The 12,039-nt window shown below is 36.3% G+C and overlaps 1 protein-coding gene across 14 annotated transcripts in view; it reads left to right on the top strand.

Annotated features, from left to right (window-relative positions):
- supt20 (SPT20 homolog, SAGA complex component) overlaps window positions 1-12,039 on the top strand; it is a 56,025-nt gene that overhangs the window by 43,420 nt on the left and 566 nt on the right. For 6 of the 14 annotated variants that reach the window (XM_073043916.1, XM_073043909.1, XM_073043908.1 and 3 more), the window contains 3 exons: window positions 5,856-5,975; window positions 10,407-10,506; window positions 11,274-11,395. In XM_073043916.1, the coding sequence (XP_072900017.1) occupies window positions 5,856-5,975; window positions 10,407-10,506; window positions 11,274-11,395 (342 nt within the window). The remainder of the gene's footprint in view (window positions 1-5,855; window positions 5,976-10,406; window positions 10,507-11,273; window positions 11,396-12,039) is intronic. The other 8 variants (XM_073043917.1, XM_073043912.1, XM_073043911.1 and 5 more) reach the window with 5 other exon arrangements.

Genomic DNA, 12,039 nt, shown 5'->3' with positions numbered 1-12,039 from the left:
GGTGGAGTTGGTTTGGGACATGTGAAGATGAAAATAACATACAAAGTTTCCTAACCTATTGTCCCAGTGCCCTTCTGTTTAATTATGTCATTTATGAGGTTACTTTAGAACAAGTGACTATAGAGCAAACCCAATGACACATAATCTAACATTGCGAAGTCTATCAAGGAAAACAAGTCCACCTCAGGACCTTTTCCAGAACTGTCATTGTTACTCTAACAGGAAGGTGACGCTCTTGTGTACAGGTACACATGAATACCATTATCAGAGTACTGAATATGAGCCAGCAGATCCACAATAGAAAATAACTGTAGCTTTTCCTCTCAAAGATGATGTTCTTGAGTAGTTTATTGTCTTTGTCACCAATTCTGCCTTTTAGTGGTGCACTGATGTACTTTGCTTTTAGTCACATTTGAACTCTCTATTAATTAGATTCCAGTTTCCTGATCTTTACAATTATGTACAGTACATAACATGAAAAAATGTATACTTACTAACCAGTTGTTTTTTAAGTGTATATTGCCATTCTTGGCACACAGTGAAGTGGTGTTTTTCATATTCTTCTGTGGAACGGATTAGTGGCAAGGTCAAAAGTAACATTGATGTAATTTACATTAACACTTCTTTATTTGCTAGGGATAGGGGCAAATAAAGTTGACCCCCTCTTTTGTACCCTATACACACCCCAATAAATATTAATATGCCCTATAGAACTCTAAAAGCATTAACATGAATTAATAAGCACATCAAAATGTCTAAACGCTTTTCAAAATAATGTTGGCTAAGAAACTACTTCCACTGAAACTCATGAGCAATAAACCTTTTGAAGTTAAAAGGCGCAGCTCTGTACAAAGGTTGCTCTATTAGAACTGTGCACAACAGGGAGCCACTGGCACAAGTGTTTTAGAAACTGATCACAGACAGCGATTGATTCCTCAACGTGTACATGTATATAGATATATCTATTACAAAAAGTCAAAGTAGGGCACAGGGCCAGCTTTACAAGTACCAGATCTACAGATAGCAATCAGTAGATGAGTCCTAAGTATATTTAAAAATTTATTTCTTTTTTATATAATGTGTACATTCCTTCCAAAAACACTATCCACCATGTAGCAAATATTATGTTCTGGTTAGGTAAGCTTCTAATGGTTGCATCAGTTTTGAACCATAAGACAAAAGAGCAGAATTAGGCCATTTGGCCCATTGAGTCTTCTCCAGCTTTCTATCATGGCTGATTTATTATCACTGTCAACCCCATTCTCCTGCCTTCCCCATGTAACCTTTGACACCTTTACCAATCAGGAACCTATCAAACTCTGCTTTAAATATATCCGATTTCTTGATGTCCACAGCCATCTGTGGCAATGAATACCATAGGTTCACTATCCTCTAGCTAAAGAAATTCCTCCTTGTTTCTGTTCTAAATGGAAGTCCCTCTATTCTGAGGCTGTGCCCTCTGGTCCTAGACTCCCCCACTATAGGATACAAGCTCTCCACATCCACTCTATGTAAGCCTTTCAATATTTTATAGGGTTCAATGAGATCCCCACTCATTCTTCTAAACTCCAGCAACTACAGGCCCAGGCCCTCATGTTAACCATTTCATTCCCAAATAATTCTCGTGAATCTCCTCTGGACCTTCTCTAATGCCAACACTTCTTTTCTTAGATAAGGGGCACAAAACTGCTCACGTACTCCATGCAGTCTGACCAATGCCTTATAAAGCCTCAGTGTTACTTCTTGCTTATATTCTAATCCTCTCAAAATAATGCTAACATTGCATATTCCTTCCTTACCATTGATTCACCCTGCAAGTTAACCCTTCGGGAATCCTGCATGGGGACTCCCAAGTCCCTTTGCAACTCTGAATGTGAATTTTTCACCATTTAGAAAATAGTCTATGCCTCTTCTTCGCCCATTCTCCCCAGTCGCAGTCCTTTTGCAGACTCATTGCTTCCTCATCAATACCTGCTCTTCCACTTATCTTTGTATCATTCACAAACTTAGCAACCAAGCCATTAATTCCAGCATCCAAATCATTGACCTATAACATGATGCCAACCCCTGTGGACCACCAATAATCACAGGCAGCCGACCAGAAAAGGCCCACTCTTTGCCTTCTGCCAGTCAACCAATCTCTATCTATGTTACACACTGTCTATGCTAATATCTTTTCTGTAATACTATGGGCTGTTACCTTACTAAGTAGCCTCAAGTGCAGCATCTTGCCAAGTACACAACATCCACTGACTCTATTTTGTCTATCCTGTCATTTTCTCAAAAAATTCCAACAGATTTGTCAGGCAAGACTTCCCCTTAAGGAAACCAAGTGTCTCCAAGTACCCCAAAACCCCACCCTTAATAATGGACTCCAGATTCCCTATGCTGGTATTCACAAACATACCTTTTGTTCTAGGCTATCTTTACTTGACTCTTTAAAGCAACAAAAAACTATTTTGCTGCAGATGTTCAAATTGTATCCTGTCATGTCAGTGGAGTTCATTCTGAAGGTATTGTCATACTTTTCCAACACTGTGATAAGATATGACTCCAAAGAATCAACAGTGAAAGCATTCTTTCAATCTACCACAAGTTGTCTCAACTAGTCCTTCCTCATTAAAGTTGTCATGATGATTGGTAGTTGTATCAGTTGTTGATCTAACAATTAACATGCAAAACAATTGTATAAGGCACGATTCAAAAAGGCATGAAAATGCAGTACATGGATAAGCTTTTTAATTAAATCTATACTCACCCCAGTTCTCACTCCGTGTACCAAGATTACAGATTTCGGCTTATTCCAATAGCTTGATAAAATAATCTGTCAGTTTCTGCATAACATCTTTAAAGAAGATTTTTTGTGTCATCTTGCACAGTGCAAGAGGATTTGCCACTATACTATTTGCTTCCAGCTCAATTGCCAACATTAGCTTTAATATTTTATGCTTGCATACTGGATTATTTTGAACTCACAAGGTATCTTGAATGTTGTTCATGTTCAAGAAATTGACCATTCATCTGATGTACAAAGTGAATGGTTCCCAGCTCCAGCATGCTTAGGTATGACAAGTTAGGGCAGTGACGACGTCCCCATATTTAGCAATGTAATTGTTAAAACCTGGTGTATGGAATAGTCCAGTGATAGATAAGGCCTCCAACAAAAGATTCCACAAGAAAAATCAGTTCTGTGTATAAACACTGAAAATTTCCCACATGAGAATCATCAATATCTTTCAGCATATCATTCAACCAGTCACTAGGAATGCATTGTGGCACAACAAATTATTTATCCAAAGAAATGGTCATTTGTAAATCCACACCCTTGTTACGAAACATTGAATGTCTTTGGAAAAAGTTTCAGACTGTCTGAAAACTTAACATTATCTTGGTATCTAATAGTGCATAGTGTGCGTGCACACACATTCTCCTTGCATAATACTACCCAATTTATTTTTGATCATGAGTGGACAGCATAATAATGTCATTACCTTTAATTGTTCACTTGGAAATACTCAAGGAAGGACTTGTTCCACTAATTATATATGTATGTGTACACCTAAAAAACTTGAACTCCATTTGTTAACCATATTTGTATTAGCTAATGAAAGAGCAATACACATCCCACTGAATACTAAGGAATGAACAAAAATCTAGTTATTTTTTCAATTTATGTTGATTTTATCATGAAGGAGAAAAGTGGAGAAATAAAAAATTGTAATAGAATTGATAAAAACATACTGGAAAGAGCTGATGTAGTTGAGGATACCAAATCCATTAGGATGGATATTAGACTGATAGATATCCACTAGAGGCCATTATTTAATGAGAATGCTAATAATATTAAATGGAAGATTTTTAATAGGAGATTGGCGTAGCCACATTTGCACAGGTGAGAAAAGATCTACATACAAAGCTAGATCTCTCTATTGATTAAAGATCTATTTAACAGTATAATCTAGAGTAGGCCCTTTGAGCAGGGTCACCTCAGCAGCCTCTGACAATCCTGATTTAACCCTAACCTAATCACAGGCTAATTGGTCATTGTAAATTGTCATATCTTTGGAATGTGGGATGAAACTGGAGCGCTCAAGGGAAGCCCGTGAATTCTATGGGGAGTACGTACAGACTCCTTCCAGAGGATGTTGGGATTGAACTCCAAACTGAGACACCCCAAGCTGTAATAGCGTCATGCTAATTGCTACGCTGCTGTAACTGAGTAAATGTAGACTTAAATAAAACTCATAATAATGCAGAATCAAGCTGAAAACAAAGTACAGAGGAGAATTGAAAAAGGAAATGAGCAAAGTGATTGAATGAACAAACATAGGTTAGTTCGTAACACAGAACAAGAGAAATGAAAAAATATGATAGAAGGCAGTACACACAAAATGCTAGAGGAACGCAGCAGGCCAGGCAGCATCTATGGAAATGAATGAACAGTCCACGTTTCAGGCCAAGATGCAGTATTCAATATAGAAAAGTCATTTTGTTCAGCAAGGAGACATACTCCATCACCAAGGCTCTGGCAACAATTTTTCAATTCTCCTTAAATATGGGCACAGTGCTGAAGAGTGGTGTTTACAAATGTTTCTCAACTTAATTTAATGCAAAACTAATTGTTATCAGCAATATATGCATAAATAAATTATTTACCTCATCAACATTTTTCTCATCAGACAAATCAGAATTTTGCATGATTGGTAAATAAAGTATGATATTAATATTGTTGCTTTGCAGTGAAATAGAATATTTTACTGAGATGTATCAAACAAAAACCGGTCAACTGTGCAAAGCATTATCAACAATCTGCCTTTCTCAGAGGATAGTGGCAAAGCCGAATTAAAATTAATTATCGTTGATCAGGATCTGATGCCAGGTTATTTGATATACACACTCCACGTGCAGTTGAAGTACTACGTGCTGTACAGTGAGATCTAGGAATTTGTTCAAAAGATGTTATAAGGTTTATTAGTAGAAGCCTAAACTGAAAATCCTATTAAGTGGTGTGACTTGAAGGCATTCCACATTCAACAAGACTATTGTGGCTCAAATCTGATGAAATAAATTTACATATATGAAAGACTAATGGTGGCTCAATTATAATTGCTCATAGACAAAACTTCAGATTTGTAACCAAAGATCAAAGGAGTCTGCTCCAGAAAAAAATACAACATTCTTTTTAACTATCTCTTTGGTAACCTACGGCAGAAACTCCTCTGAAAAGTGGACATCTGTGAAATGTTTATACAAAGCATGCACACATGGGGTATAGCACCTCGTAAAGGGTATGGTGTTGACTCACAAGTTGGAAATCCTATGTTTGTATCCCATCATGAATAGCAGTTGAAGTTGAAATGATCAACTTTCTCTTAAAGATATGTCATTAAACAATTAATCACCAATACAGCAGAAATGCTGGAACAACAAAGCAAACAGCATCTGTGGAAAGAGAAACCAATTAACATTCGGGTCAACGACACTTACTCAAAATTAGATCAGATTCACTTAATATCCTTCCAGCTGATCTAACCCAGGCAAGACCATTCTCTTCCATTCATTCCTTGGTGCCTTCTGAAGTGTCCACAAGCCATTCAGTTTAAGGCAAGTGGCGTTAGGAAGTAAATCTATCCAAGTTGTTCTCACAAATCCTAAACAAGACTTTTAATAAACTTGCAGTGGAATGGCCTTGACATTTGCTTTTCAAAAAATGGTAATAATTTGATTTATAAGTGGGTTCTTAATGAAGAACTTCTGTAACAAAAGAGGCTGTAGTAATATACTGTCATTAATACCATATAATCCAAATTTAGATAGTAGTTTGTCTTTATTTTACATTTTTAATCCTATCTCAGCTGTCAAGTGGTCCACCAGTGATCTACAATCCACTGCAGCAGCAACAGCTCCCTCAGTTTTCTCAACTACAATCATCCCAACAGTCTGCAACTTCCAGCCCTCAGCAGCAGGGAGAACAGGTGCATTTTCTTTGTTACAAAACTAGTAACTCAAATTACTTATAATTAATGAACAGACCACAGTACACAGTTGAATTCTTTTTAAAATGCCAAGATTTTAGATGTTGAAATGGTGATTATTAAAATTGTTGAGCTGCTAGTGCATAGTTTTCCAACTAGTTTGTATAACAAACAGTAAAATTGAAGCACTGCCAGCCTAGAATTTAAAATTACAAACAAGGATATTTGGTCCATGGGATTTTCAGCCCAGAATTTAAAATCGCGAACAGAAATGGTTGATCTATGGGCATTTTCTACCATACAGTGTCTATAAAAAGTATTCACGCCCCTTGGAAGTTTTCAAGTTTTATAACATTGAATCGCAGTGGAATTAATTTGCCTTTTTTGACACTGATCAACAAAAAGAGACTTCTGTGTCAAAGTGAAAATAGATCTCTACAAAGTGATCTAAATTAATTACAAATATAAACCAAAATAATTGATTGCTTAAGTATTCACCCACTTCAAATCAGTATTTAGTAGGTGGACCTTTGGCAGCAATTACAGCCTAGAGGCTGTGTGGATAGGTCTCTGTCAGCTTTGCTCATCTGGACACCGCAATTTTTCCCCATTCTTTACAGAACTGCTCAAACTCTTGTCAGATTGAATGGGGATCATGATTGAACAACCTTTTCATGCCCAGCCACAAATTCTCAATTGGATTAAGGTCTGGACTCTGGTTTGGCCACTCCAGGACATTAACTTTGTTGTTTTTAAGCCATTCCTATGTAGCTTTGGCATTATGCTGGGGTCATTGTCTTGCTGGAATACAAATCTTCTCCCAAGTCGCAGTTCTCTTGCAGGCTGCAGCAGGGTTTCCTCCAGGATTTCCCAATATTTTGCAAGCCCTTCACAAGCCTGCTACATCCCCACAGCATGATGCAGCCATCACCTTGCCTCACGGTAGGAATGGTGTGTTTTTGATTATGTGTGGTGCTTGGCTTACGCCAAATATAGCATTTAGTCTGATAGCCTAAAAACTCGTTTGGTTTCATCAGATATAGAACCAGTTGACTTCAGAGTCTCCCACGTGCCTTCTGGCAAACTTTTCGACCGTGGCTTTCTCTTTGCCACTCTCCCATCTCAGCCACTGTAGCTTGTAACTCTTCCAGTGTTGTCGGGTCTCTTGGTGGCCTCCCTCACTAGTCCCCTTCTTGCACAGTCACTCAGATTTTGAAGACTGCCTGCTCTCGGCAGATTTACAGCTGTACCATGTTCTTTCTATTTCTTGATGATTGACTTAACTGTACTCCAAGGGATATTCAGTGACTTGGAAATTTTCTTGTATCCATCTTCTGATTTGTGCTTTTCAATAACCTTTTTGTGGAATTGGTTGGAGTGTTCTTTTGACTTCATGGTGTAGTTTTTGCCAGGATTACTGACTCACCAGCCATTGCATCTTCCAAATACAGATGTATTTTTACTACAATCAATTGAAACACATTGATTGCACACAGGTGATCTCCTTTTAACTAATTATGTGACTTCTAAAACCAATTGGCTGCACCAGTGATGATTTGGTGTGTCATATGACAGGGGGTGAATGCATATGCAATCAATTACTTTGTTTTATATTAGTAATTAATTTGGATCACTTTGTAGAGATCTGTTTTCACTTTGACACACAAGTGTCTTTTTCTGTTGATCAGTGTTAAAAAAGCCAAATTAAATCCACTTTGATTCAATGTTGTAAAACAATAAAACATGAAAACTCCAAGGGGGATGAATACTTTTTATACATACTGTATCTTATAGGTTGATTTGTAGCATTGGTAGTTAAAAAAAAATGGCATTTGGTAATTTCATTTTGTTATTGCCATTTAGAGACAAAATTCTATAGAATGTATATTGATACAAAAAGTGATATGGGAACTTTTTTATCCTAAACTCTAAAAACATACCATATGTTAAATATTACATAATTAAGTGTCTCAATTAGCCTGCATGTCTAATATCCAAGCATTTATAGATAGAATCTATGAATTTGTAAGTTGTGCTTGCCATTAAGATTATTGATAGGATTAGATTGCAAAATATTTTAATGTTTTCAGTACATATTTGAATGTTTTCTTTAAGGTAGTAAATCATGTTATTGGTTTAGAATTAACCAGTATTCTGGTCTCATTTGGTGTGATCCAGAGATAGCCTGCAAATACTGAACATACAAATATTAACATTATATAGTCTTTGACTTAGTCCTTTGGGTTCTGTTTAAAGCCACAACAATGTCTTCATTTACATGGCTTAGAATATAACAATCATTTTTAATTCTAATGCCATCACTGTAAATATTTTAAAGTATCATGCAACATAATTAAGGCTGACATTGTTCAGTTACTCTTGATGACCAAATATCAATTATTTACACCTTAATAAGATATGGCAATATATTGTCATTCAAGCATTTTAGTTTTAGAATGATTTTTAAAATGCGTAAGCTGTTGACAAATCAGATTTCTTTTGAGTAAAGAATGTTAGTCATGACTGAACTGGGTTGGGTTGAGAGCAATAAATTCAGATGAGTACATTCACAAATTGCACTGGGTGATTTGGAATATGTTATTAGTTATGTCATTGCAATTTATTTCAAAAATCAAAAACTCTCATCTTTACAAAACAATTTTAAAAAAGCACAAAAACTGAATCAGAAACTAAAAAATTAAATTCCTAAACATAATAGTGACACCTATTGAGACAGTCAATATTTTGTGCTGTATTTATTAATATGGAGAGCTACACTGTTTGTGTAGATGTTAATTATTTGATGGTTCATCGTTTCAGATCTGTGAGCATTTATGAAAATGTTCAAATTTTGCTGAGATTAAAATCCTATTGCAAGTAAAATATATTGGAGCACCAAATATAGAATGTGATCATAAAGACTGAAATTCCTTATGACTATAACTTGTACAGTTATTTCTCTGCCACAAGCCTCTTTTATATTGGACCAGCTCTCTACCTAATAACATATTAGCTTCAATGCAAATTTTCAGGCAAGTTTTGATTTCTGTCCTTCCACACACTTAAGGTTTTGCTGAAGTAAACTACTCTGGACAACAACAATATTTTAATTAAATTCAGTTAGCTTGGTGGTTGATTTGATATAGGGTATTCTTTGCAAGTTACCAGCAGAATTTTATTTATTTATTTAGAAATACAGCACAGTAACAGACCCCTCTAGACCAACAAGGCCGTGCTGCCTCAAATATACTCACGTGACCAATTAACCTACTAACCCATATATCTTTGGAATGTGGGAGGAAACTGGAGCACCAGAAAGAAACCCAGGGGGGAAAGCATACAAGCTTCTTACAGACAGCAGCGGAATTGAACCCGGGTTGCTGGCACTGTAGTAGCGTTATGCTAACCGCTACGCCACCATGCATGTTATTAAATCCACAAAAATGCAGCAGTACCAATGGCAATCTTTCAAGGCAGATCATTGAACCTGCTTTATTTGTGTTGGCTTGGTTAAGATGGGTTATGGTATTGCTTCATAAAATGCATGATGCTTTCTTTTTTGCCAGCTTTGTTGCATCAAGGATTGTCTTTCATGTTTCCTTCTAAATTTCTCTACTCTAGAGAGCTATGGATACTCAGCTGTTCAGTTTATTCAATTAGATTGATAGATCTTTTAATACTAAGAATATCAAGGACTGTCAATATTGTGCAGGAAGATTGAGATGGAGAACGAGATCGTATTGAGGCCAAATAGTTTTTTCTTTACATATTTTAACACTGGATGGTATTTCTATAAGCCATTCAAGTAAATGATTACTTGAGATGTACAGGGTTTTATACTGTTTCAGCAAGATTGCTTATTTTTAAGAATTCCCTTTTATCTTCAAGCTGAAAAATGTTTAAAAAGTGTTTGAGCAACATATTAATCAAACACTGAGAATTTAGTTTATTTTGAAGTACTACTTCTGGAAAGTTTTGTGCTTGTTGAGGCAAACATGCATTGTGATGCATACAACTTTAATGATTTGCTCTCTTTAATTTACAGTCATTCTTAATCAACCAAAACTGTATTTAACTATATTTAGTTTTTATTTTCCTTTGTTCGACATAAGGATTGGATTCTTGTAGTTTAGGAAAATATTGAAAAATAAATTACATACAGAGGGTGGGACTATTAGATTGTTTGAAATCGAGGAACTAGGAACTTCTTACAATTGACAGCATTTTTTAACAAAATAGCAAAGCTTTCAGGAAAATAATTTTAGGATCCAGCCCATCAGCTGATTAAATCTTCCTATTTTTATGTTGATTTTTTTTTTGGTTTGGTTTACTGAGATTGAATTTAGTCTAGAAGTTGCAGAAATATCAAATTCACAGTACTTCACATAGATGCATAGAACTCAGATGTAGGAACTCTGTTCTGTCCAGCAGAATTCTGACCAGGCTCCAACTAGCCAGGAACAGGCTTTGACAGCTCAGCAGACTGCAGTCATCAACCTGGCAGCAGGTTTTGTGCCTCCACAGGCTGCAGGTACATGCTATAAAACTTTAATCTTCTGACTTGTTCCTTACTGCTTCACTTACATTTTGACAACCTACTGTCCAGCTGCCTTGTACTTTGCACTTCTGCTAACAAATGCTTTTTCCTTGTAGACTTATGGCACATCCAGTGTGATACAAAGTGCACTGTAGTAAAGGGTCACCACCAACACTTTAGAAATCTGAATGCTTGTATTTATTTTGTTGCATTTAACCTTTTAACACCTTTGAGCTTACCCACCTTGCACCACCCCCAAAATATGTCTGTTACTTTGTTCAATTATTCCTTTGAGTTTCAGGGACTACACCAATTAATTTACCTTTGTTTTTTTAAATTTCCTAATTAATCATTAGGCTGACTTATCAATTAGTGTACATATTTTCATAAAATTGTATCATTTAACCTTGAATATTGTGTATTATTTTACTGAACATAAGTAAACAAATTTGCCAAAACTAAAACTGGCTCCTGTAAATTGAAACTAATGCTTCATAATCAAATAGACATTTGCAAAAAATTGGACTGAACTTCCAGAAATATCCATTAGAATACTTACAACTGAGACAATCTGTAAATGAAAAACACTCAGTATATTTATCTCCTTTTACTATTCCATAATATTTAGCTGTGTTTCTGATGCAGACTGTTAGGTGGATTCTACTGATCCCCTTTGTTACAATCTTTCCCTATCCTGATTTTTCTCCCTCATCTAATCCTCTTGTTGTCCCTCCCTTTTCCCCTACCTCTCTCCCCTGTAGTGTTGTCTCAGCTTGGCTCTGCTGTGAACAGACCCGGGCAAAGCCTTCCTCAGCAGAGACTCCAGCTTACATCCACCTTACAGCAGCAACAACAAGCCTTGCAGCAGCAGCAACAAATACAAGTAATCCAGCAACTTGGCTACAGTTACATGAAATATTAAAAAAAAATTCTCAGCTCCAAAATAAAGAAAGGAGAAAAGTCAGATACTGCCCAAAAGAAAAAAATATTGTTTGAATCTGAGGGTTGGCAGTTGGAAAACAAATTGGATGATCAAGATACAATTATCTAATCACTTTGGAGCACTGAATTTACATTGACATCCTAGCCATCCACCTTTCTCTTGTATTTATGCTCAAGAAGTGCTTGTGGCACGTTGACAGATAGAACCACTGCAGGCAATGTTCCCTTATCTTTACCAATGAAGCTTTGGTATGCCTGCAATTGGAATAATATTAAAAATGAACTTGTTGATCCTCTTACATATGTATACAAAATGAATTATGAAAATACCTTTCCAGAAAAGATCCCTGTGCCCACGGTTTTCGTTGCACTTTGTCCTGGATATATTGATGTACCATTGTCTGACTTGGGATATGTCAGTCCAACACAAAATATTGAGCCTAGCACAGGTGCCTCTGAGTTGCTGACTTGCTGCAGTTCTGTTACCGGCTACATCTGCTTCCAAATGGAAATACTAAAGCATTTTTAGATCAGACATTGACTAACAAGCATGCAGTTAGCTCTGCTGAAACAAGTGTTTATGTG

Source organism: Hemitrygon akajei, chromosome 4 (assembly GCF_048418815.1).
Source record: "Hemitrygon akajei chromosome 4, sHemAka1.3, whole genome shotgun sequence".
Classification (NCBI taxonomy): domain Eukaryota; kingdom Metazoa; phylum Chordata; class Chondrichthyes; order Myliobatiformes; family Dasyatidae; genus Hemitrygon; species Hemitrygon akajei.
The sequence above is the reverse complement of the archived record's forward strand: the minus strand, read 5'-3'. Positions and strand labels throughout refer to the sequence as shown.